Source organism: Fukomys damarensis, unplaced genomic scaffold (assembly GCF_012274545.1).
Source record: "Fukomys damarensis isolate Sample0158 unplaced genomic scaffold, DMR_v1.0_HiC HiC_scaffold_34, whole genome shotgun sequence".
NCBI classification, from domain to species: Eukaryota; Metazoa; Chordata; class Mammalia; order Rodentia; family Bathyergidae; genus Fukomys; species Fukomys damarensis.
This window is the reverse complement of record NW_022900946.1, coordinates 20,045,558-20,070,821: the sequence shown is the minus strand read 5'-3', so window position 1 is coordinate 20,070,821 and position 25,264 is coordinate 20,045,558. Positions and strand designations below refer to the sequence as shown.

General features: G+C 38.3%; 1 protein-coding gene and 1 pseudogene across 3 annotated transcripts; one reads left to right on the top strand and one right to left on the bottom strand.

The window, feature by feature from the left end:
- Nucleotides 1–157: 157 nt before the first annotated feature.
- Znf200 (zinc finger protein 200) lies at nt 158–19,442 on the bottom strand. Of its 3 annotated transcripts, none has more exons than XM_010644024.3 (5): nt 19,171–19,442; nt 18,101–18,432; nt 17,419–17,510; nt 17,022–17,148; nt 158–843 (listed from the first exon to the last, which is right to left on the bottom strand). In XM_010644024.3, exons 2-5 carry the CDS (start codon nt 18,348–18,350, stop codon nt 188–190), a joined length of 1,125 nt encoding a protein of 374 aa, XP_010642326.1. In that variant the 5' UTR covers nt 18,351–18,432; nt 19,171–19,442; the 3' UTR covers nt 158–187. The 3 variants fall into 3 exon arrangements, with proteins under 3 accessions (XP_010642326.1, XP_010642325.1, XP_010642327.1); XM_010644023.3 differs by having other exon boundaries at nt 19,259–19,442; XM_010644025.3 differs by having other exon boundaries at nt 19,264–19,442.
- Nucleotides 1,415–10,130, top strand: LOC117284144 (annotated as a pseudogene).
- Nucleotides 19,443–25,264: the final 5,822 nt, after the last annotated feature.

The following is a 25,264-nucleotide window of genomic DNA, read 5'->3' as shown; positions in this document are numbered from 1 at the left end:
TTTTTAAGAATTTAAGGTTTCAGCTAATATGGGTATTCATCCTAATTTTGACTTTCATGAGTTCATGTATCTCTATCTTTTTAGGCAGCCCAGGAATTCAAAATTCCTTACAGAACTTTTTGGGCTGCAGTAGGACCTGTCCTGGTCTCACTTGTGCTTTTGTGTCTTATATGCCAAGTGGATTCTCTCATGCTGGGTGCAGTTGGACAGTCGACCAAAACTTCTCCCAGTTTCTGCAACTATTTGGTCGCTTGGCCTCATGACTCTGCAGATGAAGCACAAACTCTGCATTCTTTGGGAAGGTTTTCCCACATTCTGGACACTTAAATATCTTCTCCTTTACATGAATTCCTTCATGACGACTTCGATGAGAATTCTGACGAAAGTTTTTCCCACACTGAGAACAGGAGTAAGGCTTCTCTCCTGTATGGATTCGCTCGTGTTTATTGAGATTTGTTTTATGACTGAAGCTTTTCCCACAGTGGCTACAGTCATAGGGTTTCTCAGTGTGAGTCCTCTGGTGGGAAATAAGGTAAGAACTTTCATTAAACTGTTTTGCACACTGTGGACAAGTATACCAACTCCTTGTTCTCCGATTTCGAGTAAGTGCAACAACATTGATGTCCACATATTTTGAGAGCTCCTCTAGTGGAGTATCATTTTCAATGGTAACTAAAAGACTTCTCAATTTCCTTTGCTGAGGAACAGAGGTATTTATTTTTTCTTCTTGGCAACCTGGAGGTTGCTCAGAAACCAATAGACAGTCCATCCCATCACCACCTGAAGACTTTTCTCTATAATCTTCCTTTTGAAGATCTTCACCCACAGGACTACTGTCATTGACTATTGAAACAGAGAGAATATAGTAACTTTTCGGGGATATGACAACACCAGGAAGGAAAAAAATTAAATTTCTCATGAAATAATAACCTTGAAAGTCAGAAATCTGAGGCCTGGCAGATAACCACCATCGACTCTCTTTTTCCACTTTTATTTTATTGAGGGTGGAATGGGTAAGTGGTAGAGCTTCCCTTCCTCCTACAGTGTGAACAAATAGTCCTAACTTTACTTTTGGGGCAAATGAATGGGATTGCACCGAAAGATTTCATACCTGTTTCTCAATAGGCAACAATTACTCAAGTTCGTATTGACCTTACATTCCGTGTAGAACAATCAGTTAAGGATAAGGAAATGAAGGACATACCTAAAATAATCTTCATAATCTTCAGGACTTCAAGTCTTTGCTACATTAGATTTTACAATATTATAGCACTGAATATTAGTATAATATCCTATATACAAGGAAAAACTGGAAATAATTTAAATGACCAAAATTAACGAAGGCATAGCATGTTCATACAAGGGATTAGTATTTGGCTATTGAAGCAATTACTATGACTGATAAAAGGAAACTATGGTATTAGAAATCAACAGTATTTTGGTAAAGGAGAGGGAGTAGTGATTGGAAAGGGGCAAAGAACTATTTCTGGGGTGTTGGGATGATAAATATGTACATTTTGTAAAAATCTAACTTGTACACTTAAGATACAGGCTTTTCTATTTATATTAAACTTCAAAATAAAGTCTGATGGATTATAAACACTAGGTAATTTTAAAAAAAGTCTGCTCTGAATAGGTAGGCTGACAAGGCACCCCTAACTTTGGAGAAATGGTGGAGAATAAAAGGTTTAAATCAATTACTTAAATGTGTCTTATCCATAAGATAGAATATGAACATTTTCAGGATGCAGCATTTCATACCAACAGATTTCCTTCTTTTTAACCCCTCCCTTTTTTGTACCTGGGATCAAACTCAGGACTTTGTGCTTGTGAGGCAGGCAGTGGAACCACTTGAGCTAAATCCCTGGCAATTGCTCCCTTACAATAGATAATAAAAATGCTGGGTTAAAGTCTAGGGTGATTTGTATCATGTTCTTGATATGACCTACTATACAACTTTCCATAGGTGTACCAATTTCAATATAACTAATAAAATTGTAAATATCAATTTTAACTTATCACTGGCAACTCATTGCCACTATGAAAATTTAAAATATTTAACAGGTATAAAATTATGTTTCATTAACTTTTCATTATGCAAAACAGCAATTTATCTTATTAATTTTATAAATTTAACAATTTTATGTTAAAAGATGCATCAATCATTGACGTAAAAATATTTATTTTTTAATTTGTTTTGTCTTGTTTGTTTGTTTTGAGGCAGGGCCTCTCTTTGTAGTTCAGACTGGCCCTGAACTCACAATGTAGACCAGGCTGGCCTCAAACTCACAGCGATCCTCCTGCCTCAGCCTCCTGAGTGCTGGGATACCACCTCTGTTTTTTTTTTTTTTGAGACAAGGTCTCACTATGTAGTTTAGGCTAATCTTGAACTCACTGTGTAGCCCAAGTTGGCCTTGAACTTGTGGTGATCCCCTTGCCTCAGCCTTTTGAGGGCTGAGAGTACTGGTGTGTGTCACCATTCCTACTTCGTTAAGGCAAATATTTAAAAAACTGAACTCGACATTAAAATCAGAAGAAAAAAAAATACCAGTCTTTCAAGATTTGACAATGCTCTATTCTGTCTTCTGACCATTCTTATATGACAATTTTCTTCTACATTATGATCCAGATATCCCAGCCCTACTTACTACAGTCTCATTTTCATCTTGTTTTGAAATGTTGTATACATTACCTTATACACAACTGGATTGTATTTTGGCTATTTTTCATTAATAGCACATTATTTAGGCTGGGATTATACCACTGATGGCTGATTAGCATTTTGTAATACTGTCTAATATTTGTCTAACATTGGTAAAATCAGTCTGAAAATTGGATCAATAGATGGATAGATAGATAGTCATTTTTTGAGACAGGGTCTTACTATGTAGTTCAGGCTGATTGGCCTTGAACTAAAATCCTTCTGCCTCAGTTTCTTGAGTGCTGAGATTACAGTTGTGTAGCATCATACCTAGCTAAAAAAATTTTTTACTCTATATTTACTGTAAATAAATGCAGAAGTCACATATAGCTTTACATGAGTTTAATTCTTACCCTTTAAATTGTAACTCTTGCTAAGTGTGGTAGTGCATGCATGTAATCCCAGCACTTGGGAGCTTGAAGCAGGAGGATTGCTTCAAGTTTAAGGTGAGCCTGCACTACATAGTGAGTTCAAGGCAAATCTGAACTGTTTTATCCATTCTCTACTTTTTATTAGTTTTTAAAAATAATTCTGATTCTTTACACAATACTTTTTCTTTTTTTCTTATATAAACTGTAACATTATTATTCCTGCTACTTAGTTTTCTCCAATCAATAAGTCCTAGGGTGCATTCAACCAGTTCCTTACAGACACCTGGATTGTTTGTAACACTGTTTTTCAAAAATAATGTCACAACAAATAAACATGTTTACATCAGTTTGAAATTATGCTGCTGCTGTTTCTATAGGTCAGGATTCCAGAAACAGGACTGTTGGACCCAAGGTCAATGCATCTATACAAAAGTATTTGCAAAATCATACAAGGACTGTACCACACCGCGTGCCTGCCCAACAACCTCACTACCCACCAATGTGTTAAGTTTTTCATTTCTACAAATTGAAATTTTTCCCAATTTACTGTATCTTGTTAGTGCATTTATTTTGCCATGCAAATGTTTTCTTTTTATGTATTTTATTAATCTTTTTTCTCAAAGCTTCTATACTTTTGAATCTTAATTACAAAAGCTTTCCTATCCTATAATTATAAAAGAATTCACCAACTTTTTCTAACTGTACTTTTATGTGATGGTTTGTTTGAAATATTTAAAATATTTGATCCATGTGGAGTTCTTAGTGTGTAAAGTAAGGTACTAATTCACTGAACAGCAATTTGATTGTCCTATCACCTTTTACCAAAAAGTGTCTGTAATTCCAGCTACCCTGGAGCCTGAGGCAGGAGTATCACAAGTTCAAGGCCACCTGGGAAACGTAGGGAGACCTTTTCTCAAAATAACATGAATGCATGGGAAATAGTACAAAGAATCAACAACTGGGATCTCATCTTTTAAGCTTCTGCACTGCAACAGAAACCACTAACAGCTAAGAGACAACCTACAATTCGGGAAAAAATATTTACCAGCTGTTCCTCAGACAATGGACTATTATCTAGAATATATAAAGAACTAGAAAAAAAAATCAGGCCCCCAAATATAAAGACCCAATTCAAAAATGGGCATCTGAAATGAACAGACATTTCTCAGACAAAGGAGTAAAAGCAGCAAATAAATACATGAAAAAATGTTCAACATCACTGGTCATTCAAGAGATACAGATGAAAACACTGAGATTCCATCTCACCCCAGAAAGAATGGCTGCTATCAAGAAATCAACCAATAACATGCTGGTGGGGTTGACGGGAGAAAGGAACCCTTCTTCATTGTTGGTGGGAATGCAGACCGGTACAACCACTGTGGAAATCAATGTGGAGATACCTTAAACAACTAGGACTGGAAGTCCCATTTGACCTAGCTATTCCCCTGCTGGGTATCTTCCCCAAAGAATTAAAAGAATCACACCACAGTGATATATGCTCACCCATGTGAATAGCAGTATAGTTTGTAATAGCAAAAACTTGGAAACAGCCCAATTGCCCATCAACTGGAGACTGCATAAAGATGTGTTTTTTTTAAATAAAATGAAGTAATGCTTAGCCATAAAGAAAGAGAAACTAGAAACATTTATAGCTAAGTGGATGCACACTGAGAACATACTCTTAAGTGAAATTAATATGACACATGTGTAAATACCATATGGTGTCTCTGGTGTGATAAACTATAAGAGTAAATAAGGGTCAAAATGTATAACTGATATTGCATAATAGGAAGAAAAGGTCTAAAGGTGTTGGGAAATGGGAGGGGTAGGGCAAAAGTAAGAAGGGAAAAGAAAAAATAAGAGAAAAAGAAAAAACTGGAAAGAAAGTCTTTGTAAATAGAGCAGGGTGGAGGGGGAAAGGGGGGATAGGGGAATGGGGAAAAATAAGAACCAAGATCTGTCACATAATGGTACAAGATTCGGGCTTTTCCTTTGTTAGGAGACAGCCTGGCAGATCCTCCCCATAATAAAGGCTTGTTATAGTCCTTGTCTGGTTCTGGTTTTTTGGCTCTTTTACCTAACATATCTGGCGCCAAAAACCCCAGAGGTAGGCGGTCGATTAAGTAACAATCTGCAAGGGACCAGGGGCCGCCTCCTCCAGACCACATCTGCCAAGCCAGGACCTCTTTGGGGCTTTCCATCATTGCCACTGCTGATGACACACATCCACACCAGTCACTGATTTCAGAGTAGGGAGGTAATTAGCTTTCTTCTACTTAGGTCTTCTGTCCCAGTCTCATTCTCTCCCTCTGGGGAACTTCTCGGAAATCCGAGCCCTTAGTAAGACCAATCCCCTAGAGGATGCCCCATTGGCCCAACTCCTCTTGTTCCCCCCTTCTGGGAACTGGCTCAGAAGTATCAAAATAGATGAAGATGTTCCTCTCTTTTGCTCTCCTCCTAGGGAGCTAACTCCCCCTTATCCACCCTAACATGGGCACCCAACAATCCAAACCCCCACCCGCCCTCAACACCTCTTGGCTGCCTCCTGGCACAACTTCATTCCCTTAGATTGTTGAGACTGGGGCTTTAAGTGAAAATGACTTTTTTTGTTTTTTTGGTTTTTTGAGACAGGGTCTCCCTATGTAGTTGAGACTGACCTGGAACTCATTATGCAGCCCAGGCCGGTCTCCAACTCACAGTGATCCTCCTGCCTCAGCCTCCTGAGTGCTGGGATTACAGGCGTGAGCCACCATGCCTGGCTAATGATTCATTCTTTATTGCAACCAAGTCTGACCTCAGTACAAATTAGATAATAAATCTCAATGCCCGAAAACGGCACTTTCAATTTTTTTTTTTTTTGGTACTGGGGACTGAACTTCAGTCCTTGTACTTGCAAGGCAGGCGGCAGAACTGCTGAGCTAAATCCCCAGCCCATGCTTTCAATTTTAGCATAGTGCATCATTTACTCAGTTTTTGTCAACGCAATGGCAAATGGTCAGAAATCCACTACCCATAAGTCTTCTTTCTTGCCCCTTCCTCTGTCAAACCTGTTGGCCCTCTCAGGTACTTCTAGCCCTGCCTTGTCCACCCCTCCTGTTCCACCCCACTACATTCTCCATGCCGGAGCAACTCCCTCCCCTTCCCACCTCAGCCCAGACTCCAAAGTGACTTGTGATCCTGCAGGGCCCCTTTAAAAAAAAAAAAAAAAGGTTGTTCTGCCTGTGAAGCCCCTCTTGGTAAAATACCATTTTATTCTTGTCTTGTATATGTTACCGTTTAGACTTACTAGACTGCCATTATTGGAGGTGGAATTGATGGCACTTCATCAGCCTATTCTCTGCGCAGGAATTTGGGAAAGATGTAAATACTGATCTATTTGAAAGACAAAAGGTAGGGGGCGGGTTGGCCATTCTGAAGGTAGAAGGGCAAGACTTAGGCAGGTGGTTCTGTCACCCTTCCTTTAAATCTGCACATGAAGCATTTTGTCAAAGACCTGGGTTTTTCCACGGTTCCAACTTCAGGTGGCCTAGTGGAGGTGTACAACAGAGAGACTGGTGTTTGAGGAGAGCAGCTGGTTTATAATAAAAATGATTAAATTAGTTTGGCACTATGGATTTCAGACTCTCCGAATGTCTATGTGGGTAGAAGATATGTTAGACAAGTTCATGAAGATCTACCACTACCAATCTCATGACTATGCCTTCAGCAGTGTAGAGAAATTGCTACATGCTGTAGGAAGGGATGACTTCCTTGGACTGCTTAATCACACACTTCATGAAACCTTGCAGAAAGCAGGTTACTCTGAAGGTCAATTATAGCCAAAGCACAAATATTAGTGCCTTTGTGGGTGAGCCAGGGAAAGTACTGTCATGGACATTGGCTCACAAAAGAAGTAGCTGATGCTTTGGTGGTTCCTGACTAGGCCAGAGGTTAGGAAGGCTGTCTTTCTCCACAGTTAGTAGCACTGTGTATTTGTACATGTACATTTTTCAGGGGAATGGATCCTTAGTTTAGTGGTTCTTGGCTGGGCAAGATTTTGGCTGAAGGATCGCTTGGCATTGTCTGGAAACATATGGAGCAGAACATCTAAATGGGAAAGAAGAGTGGGAAGAAGGACCTCTTACAAAGTGAGAATTAAAACAGTTTTTTTTTTGCTGCTGCTGCTGACAGGGGCAGTGTCAATGGCTGGTGCTGATCCTGGCCTTCAGGCAGTAGACAGTGGCAATAAAGTTGTTTGCTCAAAGCTTAAGGCTTCCAAAGGCAATTTTATATCTGGCTCAGTACTGTTTATAGAGGAAAAAACAAGGACCACGTCAACAGGAAATCCCACGAAGACGTATGACTTGGTCTACAAAACTGGATCTGAGACTCTTTCAGACTTCTATGACATGGTCTTGGTGGCCACATCACTGAATCAAAAAATGTCCAATGTAACTTTCCTCAACTCTGACCCTCCAACTGAGGAATTTGATCAATTCTACCAACAAATAGTGACAACTCTTACTAAGGGCGAATTGATTCAATTGTCTTTGGCTCTAGAGATGGAAATCAGTCTGGCCTCTCTACAGTGTTAGTCACTGATAGTTCAGGTTTGTTCATTAACAGCCTTGACATTGTATAGTAAAAGAAGAGGAAAATCCTCTACCATCAACAGATGGAACACATGTTTGGAAGGTATTTTCCCCAAATGTTCTTAGTGAAAGATTAACATCAGTATCTACTCATAATAAAAACCAGGATAGGGGCTGGGGATTGAGCTCAGTGGTTCCACTGCTTGCTTTGCAAGCACAAGGACCTGAGTTCAATCCCCAGTACCAAAAAAAAACATGATAGTATTCTGTAAGGTATTTAATTTTTAATATCTGGCATTTTCTATTAAATATTTTCAGACTATGGTTGGTTTTCAGTAACTGAAGCTATGGAAAGCCAAACTGTAGACAGGACTACTGTAAATAGTGGTAAATACTAATTATTTAATTCCTACCATTTGTAGACCTGTTTTGCAATGGGATATATTTTTACTTATAAAAATACCAACTGAAAATGTTGCTGGTCTTATATCAAACCTCTTACTGTATTTTCCACTAGGGTATCTGAAATTGTTTTCGAAAAACCAAAACAGGTTATGAGTCATTAGACATATTAGGTATTTGCAATGTAACTAAAGGGTTAAAAACATATTGTTTTTTAAACTAGAAGACAAATATTATTAATATTTTACTGTAATTTTACGGTAACTGTACCATTAGAGAATAATTTTATGAAAGGAAAAATACTTTCAAGGTTTGCTAGTCCAGGAGGCCAGTCTCCCTTTTACAGAAGAGGCTGGTAATAATGCCAGGGCCAAGTGTGAGCCAACTCTACTCCAGTTCAAAGAATTAAGAAAGGATCTGGGTTGGGGATTTAGCTCAGTGGTTCGGTGGCCTGCCTTCCAAGCGAAAAGACCCGAGCTCAATCCCCGGTACCAAAACAAAAACAAAAACAAAGAAAGGATCTGACTTGGAATGATTATTAAAACATGGCAGAGTCTCACCCTGGGACTTGTTACTTAACAGGACTAGAGTGGGATGCAAAAATTTGCATTTCTATGAAGCTCCCAGGTGATGCAACTATTCTAGGGACCACACTTGGGCGGTTAATTCTAAAAAGCAACATATGTGAAGGTTTAGAGATGCTGAAGGACAAATAAAAATGTACTGCACTTATCAGTTATCCTGTGATTAGCTTGATTCGTCTGTTGTAGTAATCATTTTCTATAAAGAGAAAACACCACTTATATGCATTGTTTTAAAAGAACCTTAGAAGCTCATCTACATATACATCTTTCCAGTTTTAAACTGATTGGAGATTTGCAGGCTTTTGCCATATCACAAAAAAATAATTAGGTCTTTAGGCATTTTCTTAGAATGTCTGTTAGGGTTAGGCTCATAATACAACCATGTGTAATGTATATCTCATTTCAGCTTTTGAGCCAAAAACAAAATCCATGAACTAGAACATATTGTTTGGTACATTCAGTACTGGCAGTCACAATATGCTGTTTCTCTGAAATCCTGATTCTAACTCTGGAAAAATTTCTTGTGTGATTGTGTTAACAATAAATAACTGTCATTAAAAAAAAAAAAAAAAAAGGTACAAGATCCCAATGGTGAATGTAACTGTACTGTATACCTAAAATGTACCAATAAAAAATATATTTTAAAAAATAACATGAATGGCCACTGTGTTCTCTTTTACATAATGGTCCACCCTCACACTGTAGGATATATTTCTTTTCCTGTCTTTACTTGGCCCGAACTCAACTTTGCAGAGCCTGTTTCTATTCCTACATTTAATAAAACTTTGCTACCATTAAAAAGAAAATGGAAAGGGCTGGAATCTAGCTCAGTGGTAGAGCACTTGCGTAGCATGCAAGAGGCCCTGGATTAATCCCCAACACCACACACACACACACACACACACACACACACACACGTCCACCTTTACTTTGCTGATGTAAATGCCAACTTTACGACATTAATTTCCCATTTTTTTTGTGGCCTTTATGGACTTTTTACTCCATCCACTTATCAATCTACTCATATGCCAATGTCACACTGAATCACAGAGTTTTGGGGGATGCTTTAATATCTAACAGGCTGCTATGGCATGGATCTTAAATGTCCTCTAAGGGCAAAATATGCTAAAGGCTTGGTTGCCAATCTGTAGCACTACTAGAAGGTAGTGGTACCTTTGGAAGGTGGGGCCTAGTAGAGAGAAGTTAGGTTATTAAGGATGTTCCCTTAGAGGGAATGTTGGGATCCCAACCTCTTCTTCTCTGCTTCCTGGCAAACATGAGATGAGCAGCTTTATTCTACCACATGCTCCTTGACCTGCATTGCAAAGATGGGAGACCTTGTAGATCATGTTCCCTTGCTTCCCCATGATCTTGTGTGCATTTATATTCATTTTTATTATGATCCTCAGGAACTCCAGATATTGGCATAGAAAGAAAACAAGTTGTTATCCACTACTATTACTTTGGCTATAGTGGTAAATTAATTCAGCGGTATCAGTAGCATCAAATGACAAGTGGATATTGCCAAACCCTAGTAACAGCTCATGGACATCCCTTAACCAGAACTAAAAAGGCTATAATTTTAGTCCAGAAAGATTACCCATTTATTATAAATGGACCACATTGCATCCACAAATCAATTTTAAGAGAAATTACCTTTTTATGTTAAATCTACCTAGTCCAAAACATGTTAACTCCATTCATTCACATTCACTTTTGTCTTTTCCAAGTTTCCTAATAAATTCTTGATATTCTTTTAAGTTTACTATGTATTTAATAATTCATGTTGCCATTTTATTGGAATCTTCCACTGTATCATTTAAATGTTAGTATATGAAAGCTAATGATTTCTGTTTATTATTATTATTATTATTTTTTTTTTGGTATCAGGGATCAAACTTGGGACCTTGACCTTGTGAGGCAGGCTACGGTACCACTGAGCTAAATCCCCGGCCCTATGCTTATTAATTTTATATTCTATTATCTTACTGAATGATCTTAATATTTGTAGGAAGTTTTCACACATTCTTTATGGTTGTCCAAGTGCACAATTATTTTTCCAGTACTTGGAATTGAAACCACTGCCTTATGCATGCTATCTATGTATCTAGATGTCTCTCCAAAGTTTCATGTGTTCATAGTGGGGCTTTTAGATGAATGGATCATGAGGGCGTGATACTCAGCAGTGAACTATGGACTGAAGCCTCTACAAACTGTGAGCCAATATAAACCTGCTCCTCTAATTTGTGAGTGTTATTGTATCTCAGCAATACGAAAGAAAGACACTATGTAAACATATCACTGATCTACATCCCTAGCTCTTTTCATTTTGAGACAAGACCTTGCCTAGGTTGGCATTTACCTTGTGATTTACCTGTCTTAGCCTTGGAGGAGTAGTTGGGTTACAGGTATATGCCACCATACTTGGTCCAACAATTACATATAAAGAGATAGTTTTATCTTTCTCTCAGATTCCAGTGCAATTTTTTCTCATTTAATCGCACTCACTAGCAACTGAAACACAATGTTAAACAGTAGTAAAGTTATTTTTGTCATTGTATTCCTAGTTTAATGGGAATTATCTCCAGTTTCCTAGTAGCACAAAACTAACACTGGCAGAAAAGATAAATGACTTATTAATTACTATTTTGTTAAATGTCTTCATGAAAGAGGAGTTTGAATTTTGTTATCTTCTCAGTAACTATGAAAATGATGACAAGATTTTTCTCCTTGCTAATGTAAGATATACTAACCAATTCTCTTTAATTTTTTTCTACCCTTAATCATCTAGTAACTATCAAGTTATTCTTACAGTCCTAAAACAAATCTTATTTGGTCACGGTAATTTCTATCAGATTTTGACATCTTTATTCGTTTCATAAAAAAATTTTTGGAAGCTTTTTCTGTATTCTGTAAGTTTTCATAGAATTTAATTGTCTAATTTTAAGGTTTGGAAGAATTTTCTGTGAAATTGTATGAGACTGGTGGTGCTTCGTGGGTGAGGGGTATAAACGATAATAATTATATTGTTATTATTTTGTGGTACTAAGGACTGAAATCCAAGGGTTCTGCTGAGGCACATATCTTTATCACTCAATATGCCAAAGGTGAGTTCAGAGAAAATAGGTAAAAACTGGATGAACTCACCAAAACAGTTTAAAATATGAATAACAGATTCAGCAAGGATATAGAATCCTCAAAAAGGGATCCTGCTTAAGGGAACAATTAAACATGAAGAGATAGCATTTATAAATATTTATGTACTGAATACTGGAGCATCTATCTTCACAGAAGAAATATTGCTCAATATAAAGATCAAACATTGTAATACAATCATAGTAGGGGAATTTTAACACCCCACTCCCGTAAAGTGATCAGTTAAACAAAAAAGTGAGTAAATAAGTATTATAGCTGAACCACACCCTTGAACATAGAGACTTAAGATATCTAAAGAATATTCCTCTTCACTATAATAAGTATGCATTATTTTCTGTAGCACATGATACTTTTTGCAAAATAGATCACATACTAGTTCACAAAGCTCCTTAAATAAATATAAAAGTATCAAAATTACCCTATGTGTACTACCACTGTGCAATGAAAACAGAAATGAAGAAGTCATAGAAAAGGTAGAAGCACCTGGAAAATTAGTAACACACTTTTAAACAACCAATGAGTCACAGAAGAAATTTTTAAATTTCTGGAAGTTAGCCGGACGTGGTGGCGCATGCCTATAATTCCAGCACTCAGGAGGCTGAGGGAGGAAGATCGCTGTGAGTTCAAGACCAGCCTGGACTACACCGTGAGTTCCAGGTCAGTCTCAACTTCATAGTGAGACCTTGTCTCAAAAAAACAAAAAACAAAAAAAAAAAAATTCTGGAAGTTAATGATAATGCCTGTACATAGTGTCTGAGATGCTATGGAAGCACTCGTAAGAGGAAAATTAATTGCAATCAATAGAAAACAGAGCATGCTCAAATAACCTTATGAAGAATCTTAAGATACTTGAGAAACAAGAAGCCAGGACCAAACTGAAATTAAGGAGGAAAATGACAAAGATTAGGGAAGAAATCTGTGAAATCAAGAACAAAAAAAAGAAAAAGAAAAAGAAAAAAAAAAAAACCACACACACCACAAAATCAATCAACTGAAGAGCTGGCTCTTTGAAAGAATAAATAAAATTGGTAAGCTCTTAGACAGACTTACCAAGAAAAAGAAAAGACTTATATCAATGAAATTAGAAAGGAAAAGGCAAATATCACAACAGATGAAATCCAGAAGATAGTAATTACTTTGAAAAATCGTATTCACACAAATTGGCAAATTCAGATTCCTAGATTCATACAAATTACCAAAGCTAACAAGAAGACACAAAAATGCTTAACAACCCATTAATAGGCAATGAAACAGTGATAGTAATAAAGAATCTACCAATTAAAAAAGGCCAGGACCTAATGCTGAATTATACAAAACTTATAATGATGTTTTTATCACCAATACTCAAAGAAATGGAAAAGGACTGGGACTCAGTGTTCCCAAATTCATTTATAGAATCATCCTGATTCCAAAACCAGATAAAGACCCAACTAAAAAAAGCAAACTATAGGCCAATCTTCATAATGAACATAGATGCAAAAATCCTCAATAATAAGATATTAGCAAATAAAATGCAGCACATTATCAAAAAGATCATACACCAAGGGCCAGGGATTTAGATCAGTGGTTCTGCCACCTGCCTTGCAAGTGCAAGGACCTGAGGTCAATCCCCGGTACCAAAAAAAAAAATCATACACCCATGGTAAAGTAGTTTTCATCCCAAAGATGTAAGGATAGTTCAACATATGTAAATCAATACATGTAATACATCACATAAACAGAAGGTCAAAATGATCATATAAGTATTACAGATCATATCAATAGATGAGGCAAAGGCTTATGACAAAATCCAACACCCCTTCATGATAAGAGCCCTGAAGAAAATAGGTATAGAAAGACCATAACTAAATTCGACAAAAACTATGACAGGGCCAGGGATTTAGCTCAGTGGTTCTGCTGTCTGCCTAGCAAGTGCAAAGTCCAAAGTTCAATCCCTGGTACCAAAAAACAAAAACAACAACATAAATACTCTTTATGACAAACCAACATCATGTTAAATAGGGAAAAACTAAAAGCATTCCCTCTAAAATCAGGAAAAAGAAGAAGGGATACCCACTATCAGCACTTCTATTCAATATCCAGAGCAATCAGGCAAGAGAAATAACAAAGAATATATAGAAAAGGAAAAACTCAAATTATCTTTTTTGTTGTTGTTGTTGTTTTTTTTGAGACAGGGTCTCACTTTATAGTTCAGGCAAGCCCTAAGATCAAGGATGAGGGATGAAGGGGTGGGGAAGGGGAAATAAGGAGAAGAGAGATATGCCCTGTATAAGAACCTAATAACCTCAACGAATATAATATTACATGCCATAAACATTAGCTAAGATTAATAGTATCAACAAGAATGAAAATGGGAAAAGGGAAATTAGAGGAGGGTGGGGAGAGAAGAGGATTTAAAAAAAGAAACAACTTGTATTAAGTACATGGATCGATTGTCCAAAATGACCGTAAATGAATGTACTACAAACAGCCCACAACTGCTTAACAGTTTTAGAATTCTAGGTGGAAGGAACTTTTATTTTCTGATTTCATTACTTATTTTCTAGTTGCAAATTGTCCTACATTGAGATAAATCCTAACAAATTTCTTTTTGTAGAAAAGTCTTTGTTGCACAGTAGTCAATTTTCATAAAAAGTGTATTCTCATATTACAGTAGAGATCAGATAGGATTATAAGAAATATCTTATTGAGAATCTGTTTAAGTAGTCTTTTTATGTGCTTCAATTGCACTGAAATAGTTTTCCTATGTTAAGGAGTCCCCAGGAGGTTCAATCCTTTATACTTTTCCTTTTGAAGACTGGATAAATAGAACAATGCTGACTCCCAAATCTCTATATCCTTCTATCTGTGCTCAAATACTCAATTTCCATAGAACCTGAGGACAATCTCATTTTATTTCCTACCAAAAATTCAATCTAATCTAAAATCAAATGTATCTTCTTCTAAACTAGGCTCTAGGATTCAAATCCTGCCTCAACCTTGTGCTTGTATACTTATAAAAATTTCACACTACTTATCATTTTAAGTGATTGGCTTGTACATCAAATCAAATTGGAGCACTGTGGAAGGAAGGAATAGGGTATTATTTATCTTTGGAACCTGCTGAATAACAACTCAATCTTGCCTGAGGAAAAAACTAGTGGCATTTATGAAATGTTTTCATTGACTGCAAGCTTAAGCCATCAGCTTCATGGTAGGAAGAGGGAAGGGCGAGGACTTGGTTTTAGGGTCCCAAAGAAACTAAATTATTCCTGGAATAAGCAAATATATGGCAATGAATAATCCAAAAATAAATGCTAGCTTTGTTTGAAACTCAGGAAAAACCCAGTGTAATAAATCAGATCTTTTAATACTTTTCTCCACAATAAATAAAATGTTTCATAGAGCATACTGTGGGAAATGAAGTAGGCCTATTATACATCACCATCTGCACCACACAATACAATATAGATAAGCATTCTATAGCTGTACGCTACAGTACTATTGTGAGAAGCACATAAAATATTTAGCTCGGTGGCACCATACCTGTCTTGAAAGCGCAAGGTCCTGAGTTCAATCCCTGGTACCAAAAATTAAAAAAATAAATAAATGCCAGGTGCGGTGGCACACGCTTATAATCCCAGCACTCAGGAGTTTGAGGCCAGCCCAGGACTACATAATGAGTTCAAGCTCAGCCTGAATCGCATAGCAAGACCCTCTCAAATATAATGAATAAATGCATGCATGCATGCATGTTTACATGTATGTGTGTATCAGTGTCTGTTATGGCTTGTATTTAGATATCTTCCCAAAGCCTCATGCGATCATAGTGGAGCTTTTTCAGAAGTGGCTAGATCTAGAGTATGTGAAACTGGAATTGACTCATGGTGCAATACTAGACTCATGGGCACTAGGATTAAAAGTGTGAGTGCTACCTGCCCTAAGTAGCCTGGATAAGATAAAAGGGGCAAAAAAATGCTGTTAGAAGTCCCTTGCTTGCTTGCTTTTGCTATCTTCTGCTTGCCATGAACTGGTTCTCTGTGATGTCCCTCTGCCAAGCCACCCTGCCTTGGAGTCGGCCAATTATGGACAGAAATCTCTACAAACTGTGAGCTAAATAAATTCTTCCCCCTTTAAATTTGGGCATCGGTTATTTTGTCTTAGAAACAAGAGAAAAGTAATTGAGATACTAGCATACATACAGATAATATCTACATGCTTAAGACTCGGGCATGGTGATGCATGCCTGTAATCCCAGCACTTGGGAGGCTGAGGCAGGAGGATCACTGAGTTGAGACCAGCCTGGACTACATAGTGAGTTCCAGGTCAGTCTCAACTACAGAGTGAGACCCTGCCTCAAAAAACAACAAAAAAATCTAAACGCTTAGTAAATGTTAAGACATTATTTTCATCAGCCAGACATGGTGTCCCATTCCTATAATCTCAGCAACTGAGAGGCTGATGCAGGAGGATCACTGCAAGCTCAAAGGCAGCCTAGACTACATAGTAAGTTCAAGGACAGCCTAAACTATGCAATAAGACCCTGCCTCAAAACAAAACAAAACAAAACAAAGGGCTGGGGATTTAGCTCAGTGGCACAGCACTGCACCGCAAGCTCAAGGTCCTGAGTTTGATCCCCAGTATCAGAAAAAAAGCAAAAACCAACAAAAAAAAAGAAAAAGAAAAAGAAAAAAAAAACCCAAACCAAAAACATATACACATGTTATTTTCATCAAAAGTGGAATATGCTTTCATTTACACTAATAGTAGTCACCCCTACTGAACATTAAAAAAAAAAAAACCCAAAAAACAAACAGGCAATATAGGAGTCTAATGAAAACATTAAAATACTAACTCAAAATGTATCTGTTGAGAGAACAACTTCCAGGAAAGAGTTCAGAAACAGTCTGCCCACATTTTCCATCTGTTTGCAAGTCTCAATTACCAAAGAAGTCTCCTCTTCCCTGACTTGAGGAAAGAGTGACTAACTAACTACATCTGGAACTCTGTAGCTAGTCTCTGCCACGTAAGATTAACCAAAAACACAATGTGGGGCTGGGAATTTAGCTCAATGGTTCCACCGCCTGCCTTGCAAGCGCAAGGACCCAAGTTCGATCCCCAGTACCAAAAAATAAATAAAAAATAAAATGTGCCCTTGTGCTTTGGTAGGAGTGAAGTGATGAAGAAGCCCCAGAAATGAAGGACACACTTTTGGTATAGCAAACAGACCGAACACACAAAGCACTTCATTTCTTACCCAGTAACATCATCTTCCCAACATCACTGTTATCTTCCTTCTCTGAGGGGGGTTGCTGAGCAGGATCCATGCTCACACATTCTTCTTGGGAGTGAAATACATTCAAATCCTCAAAGATCACCAGCTCCTGAAAGAACAAGAGACTCTCTTCCTCTCAGTAAATAAGGCTTCTTGACAGTAAGAAAAGATCAAGGAAAAGGATGATGAAATGCATCTCTAAAAGGTCCACACAGAAGCAACATAGACAAGACAGCCAGGCTAAGAGCAGCCAGAAGAAAGAGGAGAAATGTCCTAGGAGGGTGATTTCTAAGAATGTGTTACACACAGGTTGACCTAGAAGGGAAGGTTTCAAGAACAGAGAAGGTGATGCACTTAGTGAGTGAAAAACCAAACCTACCTCACAGTCAGCTTTAAAACACAGAGATACTGTCTCCTGTTTCTGCTGGACTCCTTCTCTGGGCTGAAGCTTCACTAAAGGACAAGGTTGAACTGGGGAAAAAGGAAGCTATAGTTAGTGAAAAACTCAGTGACTCTAATACAGACACAGCCCAAACCTTCAGGCCAAGCTACCCTTGCTTCTTCAGCAATTCACAACTCTTTCTGCTCCTATGAGCCCTGACAGAGGTCAAGCCACAAGCCCAGGGTGTTGAATCTATATAGGACCTCCTCAGTATGAAAAAAATTCCCATAAGCACCTGTCAAAATTTCTAACAATCACTACATAGGAACTTGGAGAAAGGTAAAGCATAAAAACCCCAAAAGGCATAAAATTTCCAAAATCCCATATAAATTATAGACAATATAATAATCACTTGATGTCTATATTCTTTAAAAAGATATTTCCCTCCAGAATGTTTGGGTAAAAAGGACAATACAAAACGATGCACATTTCATACAGATATATACATATCTGGCATACCACATAAACTCCAGCTTGCGAATAAAGTAACACCTTAACATATTAAAATTGACTTTTCAGTACTCACCACCCTAACTTTAATCCATGACTAACACGAAAGTTTATCTTAAGTGTCCAGTACCACTCCCTTCTCTTCCAGTGAAATAAGCACGTTTCTTACCTCTGTTCTGAAAGCTTGAACTCATATCCTTCATAACAACCAAGGTCTTCTTGACTTTCTGATTGGGCTGGCCCAGGTTTGCCTTGGGCAAGAAGGAAAGGAAGTGTTCTAGCACCAGCTGGTGGATGGTTTTGGGCCCATTAGTGGCATCTCGAAGGAGGTCTTGGCCCAGCTTGGAGTCTGGAGGAACTCTCAGAACAAAAGATTGCTTTGGCTTTTGGGATATAGGAACCACTTTTGTAGCCATCATGCCTCACAACAAAACACCAGGCTCTTTTCCTGGAGGTTGCTAGAGCCACCTCTTACTGAAGGAAATCTGCCAGATAGCCAAGCTGCAGATAGAGAAACCACTGATTAGCCACAAGACAAGGCAGGCGCATGACTTCACTATATACTGAAGTTGGGTTGTGAGTTATGAAGCCATATGAACTCTAAACCAGAAAGAGCTGGGATAGAGAAGTCAAAACTGAAATGAAAAATTTCAGAACACTTTTGGAAGGCTTGAAAAGAAGACACTAAGAATGAAAACTAAGCTCAACAGATAAAAAGAAGGGAACAAAGGTGGCCAGCAGAAGGCTAAAGGCCATCTTCCCGGGAAATATAAAGTGCAATATACACTGGGAAAATAAGTTTAACTCGTGCTTAGGAGACCGGAAAGATGAGGTCAAATCCTGAGGGTGTCTACAAAGAGGCAAGCTAATCGCTGAAATTGGGCTGTACTGAGCCCCTCGCACTGCAGTTCCTCCTCAGGTGCCCTTAGGGAGCCGGAGCGATTGATGCCTTTCCAACGGAGCACACCCAAGGTCACTTGAGGTGTCCACACAAGCCTTGCTGACTTCTCCCTCCCGTCAATGTCCTACTGAAAGCGGCAAGGGACATCATACTTGGGCCCACCGTGCCAGTCCCACTCTGGGGCTTCTCCCACAGGCCAAAGGGCAAAGCTCAACCGCCGGCACTGCCTGGGTTGCACACCCGACTCCCTATCCAGCTTGGCTCCCCAGCAACAGAGCACACACTCCGCGTCTCAGAAGCTGCCTCAGCCTGGCTCCCGCCCCTTCAGAGCCTCTCACCTCGCGGAGTCTCTCCGCCTGAGAACGGCTCAGAGGCCTGAGCTCCGGAAGAAACCAGAAAACCAGGGACAAGAGGCCAGACGCTCACCTCACCCTTCGGAATGGCCTCACTGGCCGCGGGAGAGTATTGGAAAGCACTGTCTTGAGTTGGGAGGACGCGCGGAGCGATGCATTCTGGGAGGCCGGACGTCTCCGTTTCTGTGGCGTCACGCCCGGTGCCCGGTGACTCATTTCCGGCGTGAAAACCTGGACTCCCCGCTCTGAGAGCAATTTATGTCCTGGCAAAGGCGAAGGTCGAGGTTGCCGGCGGGACTCTCAGGCCAAGGCAGACCAGGCGGATGAAAGCCACTTTCTCTATCCCTCTGCCTTGGAATCGGAGAGCAGAAAGTTGACACCCTTTTTGGCAGTACTCCCAAGTACGGTCAGTCTGGCTCCAGGTCTCTCTGGGAAATGTAGTTCGGTTTCAAACAGCCAATAGAAGATCACCAGGAGGTGGCGATCGGGGTCGGAGAAGGTTTTAGGAGCTACCGGAAATGGGCTTCTTTCCAGACCGGAAGGTCGGCGCGAATCCGAGAGAGATCGGTCTCCGCCTCCCGTGTAGTGCAGGTAGTGTGTGGGCGGTGTGGGTGTGGTCCTTACCGGAAGCCGCCGGTTGCTAGTTGTCTGGCTACGTTGCTTTAGTTCGCAGCAGTGCAGAGCGGAGGGCAAAGCTATACCAATTAATAACTGCTGTCTGAACCTACCTTCTTTCTTTCTTTCTTTTTTTTTTTTGCTTTGAACAATTTTTTAAAATTGAATTTATTGGTACAATCTAGGTCTACAATACAGTTACATTCATTAATGGGATTCTGTACCTTCACATGACAGTTCTTGGTTCTCATTTTTTCCCCTTGTCCCTGTCCTCCCTTCACCCCCTTCTCCCCTCCCCATTTACAAACTCTTTATTTCCATTTTTACATTTTCTCGTATTTTTTCTTTTCCCTTATTTCCTTTCCCCTACTACCCTTCCCACTTTCCCTACACCTTTAGCCCTTTTCTTCCTATTTCACACTCCTAATTATCCCATTAGGATCTTGTGTACTATTATAGTTCTTCACACCAGAGAAACTATTTGGTATTTACACATGTGTGACTTATTTATTTTACTTAAGAGTATATCCTCAATATGTATCCATTTTCCTATGAAGACTCTAGTTTCTCATTCTTTATGGCTGAGTAGTATTCCATTTTATAGAAAAACCACATCTTCTTTATCCAGTTTCCAACAGATGGGCAGATGGGCTGTTTCCAAGTTTTAGCTGTTACAAACTGTGCCGCTATAAAAATTGGTGTGCATATATCTCTGTGGTATGATTCTTTTAAATCTTTTGGAAAGATACCCAGTGGAGGGATGGCTGGGTCAAATGGAACCTCTAGACCTAGCTCTTTGAGGTATCTCCTACCTTCTTTCATAGAAAATCTTAGTCCTAACTCCTCGGACTGTCTCCATTCTTGATTTCAGCCTTTCTAGAAGAGGTTGGACAACTTTTCTTCTTGTTTTCATATTCGGTTAGTTCCCAGTGAAACACTGGAGTCGGAACAACATTTAGGCAGGTTTGCCTTATCCTCTGTGTGACAACAGCCTCTAGCAGGATGACATAAGTAAAAATAAAAACTAATGCTTTTTCTTGACACTAATATAGCTAACTCAGTTAACCATGGTTTAAAATATAAAGTATGACAATTGTGTCGCGAACACACGAAAGTGAAAAAGACCTCCCCTTTCCAGATAGCAACACTTACTAAAAACCCTTTACTGAAAGCAGTGTGTTTTGAACTATGAATAAACAAACGGAACAATATAAAATAATTATAGATGCAAAAATTGAATATATGTGGACCTCAAAGGATAGAATTTCAACTTTTTGGGAAATAAGTGGTGCTACCACTAAAGGTGTATATTCTGGAGGGAAAAGATCGTTGTCCTTAACTCTACATACAAAAATGCAACTTAATAAACACTAGAGAGTACAGAAAGTTTAAAGTTGAGGCACAACAGGAAAGTAAAATACAAGTAAAATATAGGCCTGCTACTTTTTCTCCTGCCAGTGTATATGAGTAGCTCCATATTTAATACTAATGGATTTGGTATGCTCAAAGCCCTCCTCTCTCTGCTCCTGCAGCCTGGTCTCCCCTCCACCTAGTCTCTGCACTGAAATACATAGGAAACAATGGTAATTTACTGTCACTTCTATTTTATGGGTTTTCAGTGTGCCTGCTGAATGGTAACCAGCCTATCCATTCTTTCGCTGTCAAATCCCCATCACTGCACTTGTGTTATATCATCTTTGCCTGACTGTGGCTATATATATATTTTTTTTAAATTAATGCTATTAACAAAGTCAAATGAATAGACTGCAAAATAATTGTAAAAGATAAACCAGACTTTCCTAACAGGAAATGAGCCCCTGCCAACTGACAAAAAGCAAAGGCAAATGCTATAAACAACCATTTCAGGGATGAGGAAAACTAAATCAGCATCTGAGAAGATGCTTAGTCATACTACTACCCTAGTCAATATTTTCACTTTAAAAGAGGACAACTCATACAAGAGGCATACCATGCAAAGCTGGCTGGGTAAATGAGCAGGACCTGTCAAGTGTATGATCCCAGGGCAACACCAAATAATTCCCAGAAAGCCCATATGTAGAACTCTGGGTTCCTAGGAGATGTGGACTTTACTCAATGACACAGATGCCAGGAGGAGCCAGCTATTGTAACTGTTTGGGATATCCCACTCTGTCTTCTACACCAGGGTGTACTTTTATGTTTGCTTTTATCCTTTTGTTCAGCCCAAGTTTGCTCTGCAGAGCCAGTTTTTCCCCTTACCCCTTCACCCCTCATATTTCAAATAAACTTTTTTGGCACTGTTTTTGGCTTGTCCAATTCTTTGTTTGAGGAAGAACCTGAAATACTTTTTTTTTTTTTTTTTGTACCAGGGATTGAACTCGGGTCCTTGCACTTGCAAGGCAGGCCACCGATCCGCTGAGCTAAATCCCCGGCCCCTGAAATACTTTTAATTGGCAAGCCATTTCTAAAGGAACTACCAGGCAACTCACTACTCCACTCTTGTAATTCCAGGACTGTGGGAGGCTGAGGCAAGAAAACGTGAGACCTTATCTCAAAATGAAAAAGGCTGCGGGGGGGCTAAGGATGTAGCTCAGCATCATGGCCCTGGTTCAAACCCCCAGTATGATACACACACACACACACACACACACACACACACACACAAAATACACTATTTTTCACTTGTCAATTTATAAAAAGATGGAGAAATAGGGCCGGGGATTTAGCTCAGTGGTTTGGTGGCCTGCCTTGCAAGCACAAGGACCCAAGTTCAATCCCCGGTACAAAAAAAATTAAAAAAAAAAATACACACACACACACACATAAAAGATGGAGAAATAGGCATTCAGTTTCTGCTTGCTGGTAGTGAGATTAAAAAAAAAAAATACACACACACACACACACATAAAAGATGGAGAAATAGGCATTCAGTTTCTGCTTGCTGGTAGTGAGGCATAGGAAGTCATCTTGTAATATATATTAAAATTAAAAGTACATGTATCTGCCCTTTGACTTTGGCACACTAGTCTCTAGAATTTCAAGGCAGAAATCTTGCTAATAAATACTGAACATGTATATCCAGTAAGGATATAGTTTAATAGATTTGGGCATTCATACTCTGGAAGTTGCTGTGAAAAAGAATGGATTAGAACTATATGTAAATGGCTAGAGATTTAATGAAAAAAATACAAAGTCATTATTCCCAAAAATAAGGTATAATGATATTTTTGGAACAAACACAAAACATCCTGTGTATGTTAGTATAGAAGAATACACACAGGATTATTAAAAGTTACTCCTGGATGAGAGAGAACAAAGAAAATTAAACATTGTTACGTTGTCTTACTTAACTAACAAGCCTTAATGTAGTAACTAAAAATAAAATCTAGCCAGATGTGGTAGTGTAGCCTATAATCTCAGCCTCTTGGGAGGATCACAAGTTCAAGGCCAGCCTGGGCAATTTAATAAGATCCCATGTCAAAAAAAGAAAGGGCTAGGGGCAGACCTTAGTGTTAGAGTGCTTGCTTATCTTAAAATGAAGAATGATAAATAGAATAATTTTTAAAAATTTGATGGCGTCTTATTTTTTAAGACTTATCAGTGAAAGACATGAATGTATTTGAAATAACATCATACCTTAATTTAATAGTATAAGTAGACAGTATATAGATCTATAAGTGCCTTTTAGCATAAAAGATGGTCATTGTCATATAGAACTAAAGAAATGCAATTTAACAATAAAAATTTTTAATTTTTTCTAATTCTTGTATTATTAAAATTGCATTTACTTTTCAAAAATAATATTCAATGTTCTGAAATCAAACTAATACTATTATTAAATAGGGTAATGTAGCATTATTTTTAAAAGTATCATGTTTGTAAAATTTGTAAATGTTTTTCAACTTATTTTATTTTGGTTTTTTGAAACAGGTTCTCACTATGTAGCTCAAGCTGACCATGAACTCACTGTATAGCCCAGGCTGGCCTCAAACTTACTACAGCCCTCCTGCTGCAGCATCCTGAGTGCTGGGATCACTGGCATGCACCATTCTGCATGGTTCTGAATTTATTTTAAAGAAAATAAGTTGGTATATATGTTTGCAAGTTCAAAGATTTGTTAAATCAAAAAAAATCATTATGTGTTTATACAGTAGAATACAGTGCAACCATTAAAGAGATAAACTAAGTGAAAATGCAAGTTGCAAAACAGTATGTATATTATATAATTTTAAAATACTAGTTTGTTTTTTTTTAAACCAAGTATGGTGGTGTATGACTGTAATCCCAGCACTTGGGAGGCCAAGGCAGGAGGATCACAGCAAGTTCAAGGCCAGCCTGGACTATATAGTGAGTTCTACGTCAGCCTGAGCTACAAAGTGAGACCCTGTTTCAAAAAGTGAAAACAAGGGGCTGGGGATTTAGCTCCGTGGTTTGGTGGCCTGCCTTGCAAGCCCAAGGACCCAAGTTCAATCCCTGGTACAATAAATAAATAGATAAATAAATAAATAAAATAAAAGCACTAGTTTTCAACACAAGCACTAGTTTCTTAAAAAAACTGGAAGAACATATGATAGGTATTAATAGTGGTTATCTCTAAGGAGTACGATTAGAGGGGATTTTTTACTTTTTATATTTTAGAAATCCATGTTTTCAAATAGTGAGTGTTGGTTTTATAATTGGAAGAAAACATTTGAAGGTTGAGTTAGTACTTTTTTTTAGATTTTTTTTTTTTTTTTTTTTTTTTTTTTTTTTTTTTTTTTGGTACTAGGGGTCGAACTTGGGACCTTGCGCTTGCAAGGCAGGCAGTGGAACCACTAAGCTAAATCCCCATCCTGAGTTAATACTTTAATACTTGGTCATTTAGAAATAAAAAAGTGAAGGAAGAAAATTCTACTTAAATATATTAAGTGCAAATCAAAACCACTTCATACACACTAAAATAGCTATAGTAAAAAAAGACATTACAGTATCAAGTACTGGTCATGTGGAGAAACTGAGATCTTCATATATATCTGGTGGGGGATCTCAAATGGTCCAGCCATTTTGGAAAACAGTTTGGTTGGTTCTCAATATAGTTACCATATGAACTAGCAGTTCCATTCCTAACTATAAACTTGAGAGAACTAAAAATGTATGTCCACAAAAATAGCAGCATAATTTATAACAGCCTAAAAATAGAAATAGACTCCCCCTAAATAAATGTGATTCTTACTCAACAATAAAAAGGGAATAAAACTCTGATACATGTTACAATATAAGTAGACCTTGAAAACACCATACTAAGTGGAAGAAAATAGTTACCAAAGACCATGTATTGTATGATTCCACTTACATGCTGTAGCTAGAATGGGCAAATCAGTAGAGACAGAAAGTAGCTTAGTGGTCTCCTGGGCTAGAAGATGGAAAGAATAGGAATGATTGCTAGGAGTATGGCTTTTCTTTTTGAGGAGATAAAATGTTCTGAAATTAGACAGTGGTAATGTTT

Coding starts and splice junctions, on each gene's coding strand:
- Znf200 (XM_010644024.3), bottom strand. CDS start 18,350: ATGATGGCTACAAAAGTGGTTCCTATATCCCAAAAGCCAAAGCAATCT. Junction 17,511..18,100: donor TTCAAGCTTTCAGAACAGAG/GTAAGAAACGTG, acceptor CTTTTTCCCCAG/TTCAACCTTGTCCTTTAGTG. Junction 844..17,021: donor TGGGAAGATGATGTTACTGG/GTAAGAAATGAA, acceptor CTGTTTCAATAG/TCAATGACAGTAGTCCTGTG.